Source organism: Etheostoma cragini, chromosome 20 (assembly GCF_013103735.1).
Source record: "Etheostoma cragini isolate CJK2018 chromosome 20, CSU_Ecrag_1.0, whole genome shotgun sequence".
Taxonomy (NCBI): domain Eukaryota; kingdom Metazoa; phylum Chordata; class Actinopteri; order Perciformes; family Percidae; genus Etheostoma; species Etheostoma cragini.
In genome coordinates, this window is record NC_048426.1 from 13,752,239 (window position 1) to 13,765,826 (window position 13,588).

A 13,588-nucleotide genomic window follows, 5' to 3' on the forward strand; every position below is an offset into this window, starting at 1 on the left:
AGCGCGTACCATGGATGTTTTACGCCGCGCACACAAACAGACACACAACCTGCTGTCGGTTTGGAATGATCACATGGTTGAACTTGTAGTTCTTCTAGAGGAAGAGGAACCTGGCACTACGCTGACCATGATGCATCACTCTGTTCGCTGAAGGCGTTGTGATGCTCACCTGTCCTGTGCTGAAAGGAGAAATTACCGCCAAGTGGCTTTAATAGTGGCCTACATGACAGGACAATACTTTTTTTTTGTCTTTCTTTTAAGCCTGTTCTAGTCTAAGGGCTGTTATCCCAATGCTGAATTTATTTATAAAAATAAAATGATGTTTTTTTGTTTGTCGGGTCCAGGGCTGGAGATGGAGATTGTTTTTTGTGTTTCTCCCCCACGTGGTTGCAGATGGAACTTCACATCCATGTTGGAAATTCAAGGGAAATAAATCATACTGTTGGGGGACTCAAAAAGGGGTTTAAAAAAGTTTAGCAGCCGTGGGTGGGAAAAGGGAGGATTTAGCTACGGCTGTGCTGAGGATGCAGCCAACAGGATTCTCATCTCATTTACATTTTTTAGCATACTTATATTTAAACAGTTGATTTATTTAACAGATTTAAATTTAACAGATTTATGCTCAGCAAAAATGCTGAGCATAAATCAGTCCCAGCTTTACAGATGGGAGGATTTGCTGTTGTTGTCCGGCTGTTGGTCAGACAAAACAACTGTTTTGTTTGGTTATGGGAACAATGAAATGGACATTTTTAACTTTTCCCCCCAACATTTTGTTGACCAAAAATGAATTTACTAATTTAGAAAAGCAAATGTAGCAGAAGAAAATTGCAGTTTCTAATGAAAAATAAGGTAAGGAAAGTAAAAGTTTCTTATTTGGAATGGATTCATTCCCTTGTTTATGTTCTTCACTGTGACTTTCCTTTCTCTTTTCTTCTTTAAATGCCATTCTCTCTCTCTGTGGGTCTCTGCCTCTGAGCTTTCTGTGCCTGCGCCATCCGTAAATGCCATGATCAAAGTCTCCACTTTATAGGTGTTAGACTTGACCTCTCACCCCTCTCTGCCAAAAGTCAGTGCTCCACATCTCTCTACTCCAGCTGTCATAAATAAAGAGCCTGGGTCTCAGATCATACACATCCCTGGGATAAAGACTGTCTTGTAAACATCTCAGACATGAACTTACTGAGCAGAGAAGATCCTAACGATAAAGAAGGCAGATAGCAGATTGCCTTGGTGCATGAGTATGAATACACTAACAGTTATCAGCAGCAAATCCTTGACATTTTCTGTCAGACCTGATGGGTTAAAGTGGAACATTTACAAGCACCTAAAATCTGTGCTGAAGTTCACCTCAACTCACAAGAGTAAACATGCTAGTGTGTGTTCACTGACAAAGCATATATTATTTGTGTGTTGTAACATCTTAGAGTCAAGTTACTTTAACAGTATTTTTGTGCCTGGACAACAAGGGAAAGGTCATAAGATGTGAGGGGTGAGTGTATCGCTTCTCGTTGAAGCTCTGTTTGAGTTTGAAGATAGTTTGTTTCACATGGTCCAGCAGATGGCAATATAAGACTGCAAAATTGTTTTCCCTACCCTTCTCTTCCTCCCTGCTAGGCACTCTTTTATGATGAAGCCACTTTAAAAATATGTATATTTTACTTCCTCTCTCGCTTGTTTTACACCGGAGCCAGAGCTGGCATTTTTACGGTCCAGGATGATTTGTTTTGTCTCTTCGTTCTAGCTGCAGTCCCCTTCTTTTCCCCTTCAGTCCCCTTCTCTTTTCTTCCTTTGTCTGTCAACTCTGTGGCCCTCCATCCCTTCCTCCTCATTCCAGTCTAACATGCTCTTGCTGGAAGTAGTTGACATGGCCAAATCTTGAATTATGAGCCCATGGGAGATGTCTGCATTACTCTAGACACCTAAATGAGAACACTTGTGGGCTACATGTGTACATGTACACATACAGACATGTGCATGCCTTAGACACGCACGCAAACACATAAATAAATTGAAAACATGAATACATTCAAAACTTTTGATGTATCTCCTCAAAATTCCAACATTTTATTGCACATAACCAAAGGCCAGCTACCAAAAGCCTCCCATATTTTAGAGTGACCGATTCGCTGTACACAATTTAATTTTAGCCACCTGTAGAGTTTTCACATTCACTTCGCAGTCTGTGCTCCAGTTTATGTCTGTGTAACCCAGGACAGCTCAATCCTCTGGCTCCCTGCCCAGGTATACCCTATAGCTGCAGCTAATGAATCATGGCCAAATGAATAATGAATGGTGCCAAACAGAGAAGCGGGGAAACGAGAGTATGACCCATGTATGGTGAAGCCCGTTCCCAACTCTTTTGACCCCGATGAGAGAAATCCTGTGGGGCCAGTATACACCCCCACCACGCCTCCTGCACCACCACAAACTCAATTGCATCCATCAGTCACTGGGTTGCAGTAGAAAAAACCTCCGTCCTACAGTCACAAGACCCCAGCCTCTCCTCAGGTAAGGCTGTATAGAAACCTCATGATGAACCACACATGCAAAAACACACACACACACTACATCCCTGGGGCTCTACTGTGTGGAAGCAGAGGCACTCCATAAATCACACCTGTAAAAGCTGATTTAGTACTAAATGTGCTATATTCACAAGTGGTGTTTACTGCCAGGTCTCCGTCACCACAGGAAAACATGACTCGAGATGGTGCAGAAATTCTACCATAATGTAGTGAGAAGACCAAAGGGCTTAGTGTTATTAAACTAATCATACTTTTTTTTTTTATAAAGTAGTGTTTCTCTGGGCATTTTTAGAGCCTTAATTAGACCTTTATTATTTGATTACAAAAATTATTGATCAATGAAGAAGAGCAAAGAGGGACTGGCAAAAATAGAGAGTATTGTAAAAAGTGGAGGAATGTAACTGTGAGAGTGGTCGGAGCTGTGTTGGACAGTAAAGCAGACCGTAGAGGGTGGTGGGGGGGGGCTCTGTCACAGCCCCTCCAGGGTAATTGGCTCCAGATGTGAGGCAGCGTGGCCCCTGCGCCAGCAAGGCGTCAGGGCCGCATTAAGAGCTCAGCCCAGGGCTGATGGGATCACGGAGAGACAAGCTCACCCCTACGCACCACCCCCAAAACACAGACTGAACCCCATACTGTGCTGTTGACCACTGGGCCTCCATCAGTCCTCTTCTTACCATTCAACCCATGCTCATCATCTGCCAAAATAACTAAGCAATGCAATACTTCTTATAACATTGTAAAATCCCCCTTGTTTATTTACCAAAGAGTTATTTCACCCTTGACCTTTATTTCTGAGCTGACAATATAACATTTCTGTCATACTCTCTCCAAGGCTTATTGAGTCTTGGTGACTATGGTGAAAGCAATCTTGGAGTCTATTTTATGTCATTGTGTTGCTGCTATTATTTTGACTCTGAGTGTGTCAAGCAATTCTTCCCCTGAACGCTTTTCAGCAGTCTCTATTAAAGACAACAACCTGTTTGCCGCACACAATGGTAAAGCACAGTTTTTAGTATTTTGGTGAACGACAGTTGTGTGCAGCTTGTGGTGCTCTGACATCTACAATGGAAGTAAAGTGAAAGACATCCCTTGTCTACACACGTGCAGCATGAAGCGACTGTGACATACAAAACAAAAAGCAGATGATGAAAATGTCAAGACTTGTGTTATACATAAAGACCACTGAAGATAGGCACAGCCTACCAAGCTTTGAAAGTAACGCTCCATTTGCTTCACGCTTTACTAGCTGGTAATGTCCTAATAGGAAAGCAATCCTTTTCTTTTTGTGGGCCTTTACCAATGTGATTTTACAAAAAGCATGAAGAAATGTGTGTGTAAAACTATGACCAGAGCATCTGCGGCCTCAAAAAGAGTGCTCAGAGCAAGGAATGCGCTTTCTGTGACACAAAGAGCAAGTTTACTGATAGAGTGTGGAAATCGATTAAAAGCAGAAAAGCAGCATGGAGTGATGGTAGATGGAGAGAATATAAGGAAAGAAAAACAGTTGGATAGAGAGCACTTCATCAGTAATGACACTTGCATATTGATGGCATTTGCATTTAAGATGCAATCGGCCACCATGAACGACCAGGGAAACCACTCATCATGCCAACCAGCATTAAAAGGCTCATGTGAAAAGACTTTTGAAGCGGCTGACCTTTGAGCCAGGAATGCTTGTTGAACAAGATTATACGGGTAAACAGAAAGCAGATGTGCATGTTTTCAGTTTCTGACATCCACTACCTGCGAAGCCATGCTGATCAGATGTTTTTGAAACACAAACAGGAAGAGGAAGTGGAATTTCCATTTTGGCTCTGCTTTCTGTCAATTCTAATTTCTAGAGGGCTGCAACCACCTCAACACAAAGTCAAACTGAACAGATTAGGCTGTTGAATTCTCTCTGCAGATGATCTAATCCAGTGGTTCCCGACCTTTTTTTGTCAGACCTAGAACCACGGATGTATAATAAAACCACCCACAGTCATGTCAGAAAAGCTCAAGTACCCTGTCCACTACTATTAGCTAACTATTTCAATTGTTTATCCCTAAGCTTCGGCCTTAACACAAATATATATGGATATATAACGGCAATTTGGGATGTTGAATTAGTTAAATTTAGGTAATTAGTTGGGAATCTCTGATATGATCCACAAAGGCAGTGCTATCAAACAATAAGATGTCAAACTGTTATAAAGGTCAAGGTAGTGACATTGGGATCAGACCCAGCTGTTACCCAAAAATCCTGTTTTCCAACAACAGAAAATAATTTTCAAAGAATACCGTCGACTCCTCTTAAAACAATAAAAGAGCAGAGGCTGCCAACAGGGGATTCATTTCAGCCCACCATCGTTCCTCCGCCTCATTCCATCCTTTAACCCTGGGAGATGGTGTTGTCATACTGCTGGACATGGGCCCAGGGTGTGAGTGAGTTTAACTAAACAAAAACACTCCCACCCTGGGATGAGGACTCCTGCCCCAGTCAGACCTCAATAAAACATCTCTGGTCGGTGTTAACATGCATGTTTCCAACACATGATAAAACTGGGAGAAAACTGGAGCATCTGGTTATCTCTTCCTAGTTAGACGTTCGTAAACCAAGAGAAGAATGTCAATAAAATGAAAAGGGATTGGTCTGCTGTGAACACAGTCTGACACTAGGTGGTAATCTTGTTTTGCAAATGGGTTTAGCTCAGTAGGTTCCCATAAGAAACCATCATTTGGAATCAGAGGTTGTTTTAATTTCTGAAAGAACTTGTGTTTCCATAGAGACGGTGACAGACGGCGGTTTGATTGCCACTGGAAGTGCTACTGTACTTCATTTCAGATGGTAATATTCTACTTGTTACAGGACTACATTTATCTGACAGTTGTACAAACAATCCTCCAAACGAATCCCTGGCGCTGCAGTGCCATGTTGAAGTGTCCTTGGGTAAGACACTGTTCCCCAAATTGTTCCTGATGCAGTGCCATCGGTGTTCAGCAGAATAAGTACTATACTTAAGTAGGAGCTTGAATGCATGGCTTATAATAGAGTGTTTTTACATTGTTGTATTGGTACTTTTACTTAAGGGTCTGATTACTTATTTCACCACCAACTACAAACTATACATTCAGTGTTGATAGTAGTTGTGATGCACTTTCTGTGTGGAGGATGGTGGCATAGGATGATTCCTGGACTGGGGGTGTGAAGAGTGGGCAGCCACTGCTTTCTGCAGGCAGGATGGGGCCGGTCTGCCTAATTCCTTAGATTAAAACCAGCAGTTGGGTGGCTGTAGGTTCCAGAGGCCGCATGAAGACAATCTAAACAGCATCATGATTAGAAACGTATCGAGCATGTGGCTTTCATTAGCTGCAAGCTGAACTCACAGCACAACGCTGAGGAGCAGGTCTCAGCGTCAATACTGGGCCTGCCAATCAAACACACAGCCATGAATGTGACATGTAAGACTGATGAGCTGTCTACAACACTAATAAAACACCTTAGTGGTTAAATGAGCTAACTAACATGTCAGTATATAAACAATTTCCCTTTTATTAAATGCACTAATTTGAAAAATACAATTATATTGTTGTACAGAAAATTATAGCCACATAAAGTTTAGGCCTGAGGTATAGAAAATCAATACATGCATTAAATGATTATGAGAAAAAACAAGTTTAAAAGAAAAATCCCCCAAAAGAAACGTAATTAAACAAATCGGGGAACAAAAATTAGTAAATTAAACTGTGAAAACTGTGAAAATGTTCCATAAACAAATTTTGGCAAAGTTGTATACCTGACACAATTATGGTTCAGACTTGGTCAACATCATTTTCAAATACTGGCAGATTGGTTTAAATAAGGTGCATGATCATTTACACAGAACAACACAAAGGCTGTCAGAATGTCAAAGTGAAAAACAAGGACATAAAATGAACATAATGATACACTTACTTGACACAGTAAATATTGCTTATCTTTTGTTTTAGGCTGGTTAAAAGAATAAAGATTTCCAATGAATTGGGTAAAGTCTGAAAGAGTGTGAAACAAAGAAAAGTATAAAAGAAATCTGTAAGAATAACATGAAAAGTTCTTGTATTGTTCTTGCTCATTTGTTGAGTTTGGTCTATGTTTGTAAGTTAGAAAGTTCAAAAGCTCTAATCTAGTGTTGAGAAAAACACTTTAGCATAAAACAACCTTTTTTATCCACTATTCAGTTTCTTTTGCACGCTTTCCCTTTCTTTACTGTTGTGCTTTATTTGGAAAAGGTGTTAGGAGTTATGTACCCATGTGATCACAATAAAAGAGAAACTGATGATTCCCATAATGAAACCAATGACCACCAGAAGGACAGCCTAGAGAAAAAAAGAGCATAAACAACACAGTTAGCATCACTAACTAAGAGAAAACTATCAAAATTAATTTAAAAAAGTTAGCAGTAGCTGTAGTCTGTAAGGAAAATGGGCTCAAACTGTTTTTGTTACTAAAACTTTAACATAATTCAATAGATAGATAGATAGATAGATAGATAGATATCAGTGTATAGTTACGCCGATGAAGTCGAAGGATCTGAGGGGTCCTCTGTTGATCTTGAGGTAGAAAATGCCAGGAAAAACAAACATCAGGCAGGTGGATGTTGTCGATCCTGGGGAAAGTAACAAGAACGTCACTTAAATTGCACAGACTAGATACTGTATATTTCTGACAAAAGCTTTGAGCAGGACGGCACCATTAATTATGTATAAGCGATTTAAGCCACAATCAATAATTGTGGAATATTGACATCTTGGCAGAAAGCTTAGCAGCTTTTAATGCCTGCTGTAGTCAAAAACAGATCTGAATATTTAAAAGTCACTGTTAAGCAAAAGGATTTTTTTCCGTAATATAAAAAGAATAATAACTATATAATAGAGAAAAACAAACGTTTATTTTTCCATTTTTCAAAAACAACACATACCCACAACTCCAAACACATTTCTGATATTAGGCACAAAGATGGCCAGCAGCAGCACCACACCCAGGATGATTACAGTTACAATGATATGTATCAGCCACGAGAAGGGCCGGCGTCCAAACAGCAGCAAGGTTGCAGCCTTACGGGCCTGGAGAGAACACACAAACAAAGATAAAGCTAACCAAACATACTCGCAGAAGATGCACCGTGTTAATTATTCTGACCAAGTGTCTAAGATGGAAAGACAAAGAGGGAAACTGGAGTGGGATTTGGACTCGAAGGAAGAACTTGTTGGTAGTAGTTAGAGGGTTTGCAAAACAGGAACTCAGCAAATGTACTGACATACATTTAATATGACATTCAGCCTTATACATACATTTAAATCCACGGACAAATACTAGTTAACAAAGAAAAATAAATCTATTTCTTATGGAATGATTAATAAACGTGTTTAAGTAATAAAGCAAAATAACTCAATCAAATTTCATTTTACATCAGAGGCTTGTGAATAAAAAAACTAATCTAAACAAACAAAAGAAAATCTAACGTTTATTTTCATTTGCTCATGTGAAAATTTCACGTGAGCAGATGAAAGTGAATATTGATGTAGCCTAGCTGGGCCATAACGGAGACAGTGACAGCTTGAGAAGGACTGCAGTACAGGAGTCAGTTGCACTAAATTTGAGTCTAGATCTTCATTATAAGGAAATTGCTGCTTTACTGGCAAGTCGTCACCATAATGTTGTTTTGATACAACAAAACGGATTTTACAGTCTCGTAATCTGCTCCGGCGCAAGGATTCAGCTATTTGGATGGGCAATTACTTTCAATGATGAACAGTTACAAACATCTGGCCAACTCACGGATATAGGTAGATTTACACAAAATGCAAGGAGAATGGATTAAACATAAGGAAAGAGGGTGTTTGATTAATTATACAAGAACTGAAAAGGACATTCTAAAACTCTTAAAATTAAAAAAGCTTAAAGTGGTTTATGAAACTATACAATTATCCATGATTAGCAGATTTATCTCTCATATTGTTCCTCATAACCACAGAAAACTGTCAAAATCTAACCCAAAGTCCAATTTTGGATGTTATCTGATGTTTTTGCTTCACTTTTTCAGCAGCAGTGGAGTGACTGTGAATTGACTCCCAACGGTTCTCATGGGCTTTGTGAGTCGTAACGTGAAAAAGCTTAACGTGGTTTAATGTACCTAAACAACAATCAATGATCAACAGATTTCTCTCTCATATTGGACCTCATAACCATTGAAAACTGTCAAAAATTCTAACCAAAAGTCCAATCATAATGGACGTTATCAGACATGTTTTTGCTTTCAGTGGTTATGATGAGCAGCAATATGAGAGAGAAATGATTAGTTGTTTAGGTAGCATTAAACCACGTTAAGTGTTATAGAATGTCCCACTCTTATGACAAATTTAAACCTTTTGTTATCTATAAACTCATATTTAGCCACCATCCTTTCTAACCGAAGCACTTTGCTCAGTGCTGCTGACTGTGGCACTGGCACTGTTCATAACAGACGGAATAAGAAACATTCTGTGGAACTTTTTGCTTGTGTTAAAAGAATATTTTGAGTTGGTGTACTTACAGGGAAGTGAATAAGGGGCACGGTCAGCAACACAGAGAGCAGGATGGCCAGTCGAACAACCATAACAACAATGTCCCGAGGCATATACCTATTGTAGCCAAGCAACAGCTCAGAGTCCACCTGACCTATGAGCATGAGAAAAGAATGAAGTAAAAGTACACAATAAACAGGTATGACAGGGCTTTGAAAACAGCTATATAATAAGTAGTTGCAGTAAAGTGTGTCACACTGCAGGCTTACCGTAGAAGGTGAGATAGCCAAACAACGCAGAAATGAGGTAAACCAGGAAGCTGAGAATAATGCTGACATTCGTAACGTTCTGCATCTTGGCCTTAGTAGGTCTAAACAACAAAAGGACACAGTCCCAAAGGGTTTACTTGGCATGTGAAGAACAAATTAAATGACATAAACTGAACAATAAAAGTAAAGCTGAGAGGCTGACCGGTCCAGTTCGCAGTAGATTGGCAGGATAGCTGTGTGGCACAGGAAAGAGAAGGCCATGGTGGGGATGGCGTAGCCACTCTGCAACACGCATCAGCCATAGAACAGCCATCGTTAACCAATGATCAGGTTAGGAATACACAGTTCACAGGAGTGAGGGAGCAGGTGGGTTAAAGGTATGGTTTGTATTGTAATGATTACCATCTGGGCTGCCTGAGAGTGACAATGGAAAGCTCAGCTGTGAACTTTGCTGAGTACTTTTATTAATTTTATATATATTACTAAATACTGCACGTATGACCTTTTAGGATCTTCTCACAAAACATTGTCAAGTTGTGATTAAACATCTGGACCAAATATGTGCTTTGTTTAATTTTAAAAGTATATATGGCCTTTACATGTAACATGAATGTGAGTTGTAGCTGCATGGTGCACTCAAGTTCCAATATATACAGCCCAACCTTAGGGAAAGAGTGTGATTTGTCTCCAGAGTAAAAGAAGACAGCAGAACTACTTTGAACAATTCTCACTGCCACCTCACAAGTTCTGAATGAGCAGCAAAAAGAAAAAGGCTGGTTTCATACACATACCTTACTGGACATGATAAAGAGTTTGGGTGTACATTCTGAGTCAGAGGAATTTGATATCTGGAGAAACAAGGAGAAAAGAGGGAGTATGTTATTTCTGAGAGGGGATGACTTCTGAAGTGCTGCTGCAAGTGGAAGAAACATAAAGCTGTATTCCATTGCCTGGCTTTGGTGCTAAAAAGAAAAACAACCATCTAAGTAAACCCTGCTAGGTCTGAAGCTATACTACGGTCTGTATAATTCCAAAAGGCCGGAGGTCATTTCCAGACTGATGCAAGGTCAACTTAACTTCCTTCCCCTCAGGACTGGCACTATTCGCCATACACAGCTCTCTGCAACCTCCTCTGGTCCTCATCAGCCAAAGCCAACATAATCAGTGAACTCAGTCTGCTGTTTTCCTCATAATCCTGTGGCCGTGACCGTCTGGTCCAGACTACCTACCTCAGACCTACCGTATCTTAAGTGTGTGTGTGTGTGTACACATGGATAAGAAAAGAAGGAAATTAGGGTTACCTGAAAGGCACCTGGAAGTGTCACATTGTAAGGCAGTGGGCAGGGGATGGAAAATTTCTTGACCACAACCTGGAGAGGAGACAAGGCAACATGTCAACAACAGGAAGTTAAAATGGGTTTTTAATGGTACATTAAAACTCACCACGATCGCAAAATACAGCATAAAGAAAAAGCAAATGCTACTAGTGTAGCCCAGGAAACCTGTAAGGGTGAGAGAACAATCTGGTGAGAAACAACAATTCAAACCAGTCACGACAGCATATCAAGATGGCACTTGGTCAACGTACTAACCAATTTTAGTTAACATTGACAGAGGTAGAACAACAAAAAGTGTGACCAGCATCAGAAGCATCCTGCCATCTTCATACCAGGCATGTCTGGAAAACAAGTGGACATGAATCATTAAATTATTAAAGCCCAAAGCGTAATCAAGCCATATGTCCCTTCATCATCATTATCATAATTATTATCATCATCCTCATCCTCATCTCCCTGGTCCTGCAATGTCAGGGACGACACAGATGAATTTTCAGAGCCTTAAAGTGGACCAACTCTGGAAAATTTGTCTCTATTTTGTGCTCAAATATAGAGTGACAGATTCATCATGTGGTACCAATTAAGGGCTTTACTTCTTGCTAAACCATAACAATTATGTAATTCACATGCAAACCTTGTGTTGCTCCGTCAGATAAGACCACATTTCACTTGCCGGGTTTTTTGGAGAGAGGGAATAATATTTTCTTTTTCTGAGGGATAGCCTTGGCGGTTTATTCGGGATTGGGGAGCTAAAAGAGAAAAGGGGGAGGGGCAATGTATGTTCAAGGTGACACATGTCGAAGGCATGCCGTCTCTGCTGGGGTTGGGGTAGGGTCGGAGGGGTGCTGCCTGACGCTGCTGTATGTTGGACTGCAGCTTGGGGTCATGAGGGACTGGCTCCACCACTCTTTATGGGGCTCCCACAGTCAGCAGCACCTGCTGTGACCACATCAACACCCACTGACCGCTGTTTCACAGCTGTGGCGTTACCATAGGCGCGGATGGATTTGTCTCTGTGTCTATGCGGTTTCTGCCCTGTAACTGGATGTCAGGGAGACCTCTGCTCTGACCCTGACTCTCTCTTGTCAAATCATTTCTATTCTAACCTAAGTTTAGCTGAACCACTTGACCGCAGCTTAGTTAACGTGCTAGCGTTATGCACACACAGGGATGCATAAAGAATCTCCCCCACCACTAGGATCCATTCTCAGGAGGCTGGAGGCATACTGCAAAGGCGCAGGATACCTAGAAGACCCATGAAATGTGGAACATTTCACGCTATAACAAGATGCAGGATAGCTCTCAGTTAAGAAGTGTAGTATGACTGCCAATGAGTCAATCTCCACATAGTGTTGAAGATCAGCCTAAATCTGGCAGATGCAGCACAAACCCAAATCCACAGCTGTCTACGTCTTTGGCCTTGTTACTGAACCGAAACACGAGAGAAACATAAACAGGCCATACAGTCCATTAGCACAGACAATACTAAAAATATTGAGCACAACTGTAGTCTTTTTCACTCTGCCGTATTATGATAAATGAGCCAAAAAAAGAAACCCTTTTCTACTTAAAACAAATTGTTAATTTAGACTTTGATGGAATTGAGTATGTGTCTGTTAACATCTCAAAGCCACTCATTAACAGAAATGTTTTGTTTCCTTCAGCAGTGAGCTGTAATTAGAATGGCAAAACTGATATCCCCTTGTATCAGTCTGATTCCGGGGAACATGTGCGAGAGATTTGGGGGGTGAAAGGAGAGCACTAATACAAAGCAGCTGTGTGTTGAAGATTCAGATGTTGCGGATTGGGCTGAGAGCAGCTACAACTCTTGCTTAAACCAGTGTGGCCAATAATAAAGTGATGGAAGTTACATTCTTGGCCTGGAACTTTCCTGTGAGGGCAAGGAGCTAGAGGATCATCCATGTAGGCCAATGAAAGACACGGTCTACTCATGATGGGTGTAGTATGGTCCTCCATCATAAATAAATGTCCTCTGGTTATGCTTCAGGCTATACAGACCAGAGCATGAGTTTTTCTCCAGTTGCTCACAGACAAATTATTAGTAGTGTATGGTGGTTTGGTGACCACCATACACTGTGAACAAGAATGACTCATTTGTTATCTCAGTGCAGCTATTCTAAAAGAATGGTTTGGTTTTACCCGCAGCGGGGACAGATTTTGAACCAAATTTTCTTATTTGTGGAGCAGGAAGCTTATAGTGCTGTTTGTACCCACCCTATGCTGTCCTGATTCAAGAAGCTGTCGATGGCTACAGGAAGCTCCGACTTCAGGATGAACAAATAGGATGACATAGCTAAGAGGAAAAGAGAAAAAAAAGGTTCAAAAAATCTGTTTGCGAAATAAAAAATAAATAAATAAAGCACACAATCATACCAAACGACTAAATCAAAAACACAGCAGATGACTGTATGTTGTCACAAGCGTGTCTTTATGTTGTGTGAGGGTGGTGTGTGTTTTCCAGCTCAAGGAAATGGAAGACGGGGTGGAGGGGGAACGGCGGCTCTGAGTTAATGCAGATGGGTGGGGCAAGCAGCTCGAGGGGATCACCATTAAAGCCCTCGCTGTAGAGGAGCAGACATTATGCAGATCTTCCAACTGCTGGAGACTGGGAGTATTAGCCAGGATGGAGAAGTGAGAAGGGGGGAGGAATGCTAATAATAATGATCTCTGACGCTAATCCAGGTATTTCTCCCACTGCTCCACCTCACTAGGAAACAGGAAATTATCGGCCTCCGATGGGCTCAAACATCCTTCCAACAGACAGCCAATCAGAGAGGAGATCAGGGTCACTTCCTGAGGGTCATTCTAGCCCCCAAAAACTCCAGGAGAAAATGGGAAAGGGAAGACGGAGACTGCACAAGGTGGAAAGGAAGTTTCTGGCTGAAACAGGATTCAGATGCAGTGTGTGGTCAGT

At 41.0% G+C, this 13,588-nt stretch overlaps 1 protein-coding gene across 3 annotated transcripts in view; it reads right to left on the minus strand.

Moving 5' to 3' along the window:
* The window catches only part of slc38a6 (solute carrier family 38 member 6), a 47,452-nt gene that overhangs the window by 8,799 nt on the left and 25,065 nt on the right, over positions 1-13,588 (minus strand). The window contains exons 6-16 of one of the 3 annotated variants that reach the window (XR_004654874.1): positions 12,889-12,967; positions 10,909-10,994; positions 10,760-10,818; positions 10,618-10,686; positions 10,108-10,164; positions 9,519-9,598; positions 9,317-9,417; positions 9,077-9,201; positions 7,463-7,607; positions 7,056-7,150; positions 6,117-6,860 (exon numbers count right to left, since the gene is read on the minus strand). Coding sequence is in view for 2 of the 3 variants with exons in the window: in XM_034858822.1 (XP_034714713.1) it covers positions 6,777-6,860; positions 7,056-7,150; positions 7,463-7,607; positions 9,077-9,201; positions 9,317-9,417; positions 9,519-9,598; positions 10,108-10,164; positions 10,618-10,686; positions 10,760-10,818; positions 10,909-10,994; positions 12,889-12,967 (980 nt within the window). In the remaining variant the exon portion in view is untranslated. Of the gene's footprint in view, positions 1-6,033; positions 6,861-7,055; positions 7,151-7,462; positions 7,608-9,076; positions 9,202-9,316; positions 9,418-9,518; positions 9,599-10,107; positions 10,171-10,617; positions 10,687-10,759; positions 10,819-10,908; positions 10,995-12,888; positions 12,968-13,588 lie in introns of those variants that run through there. The other 2 variants (XM_034858822.1, XM_034858823.1) reach the window with 2 other exon arrangements.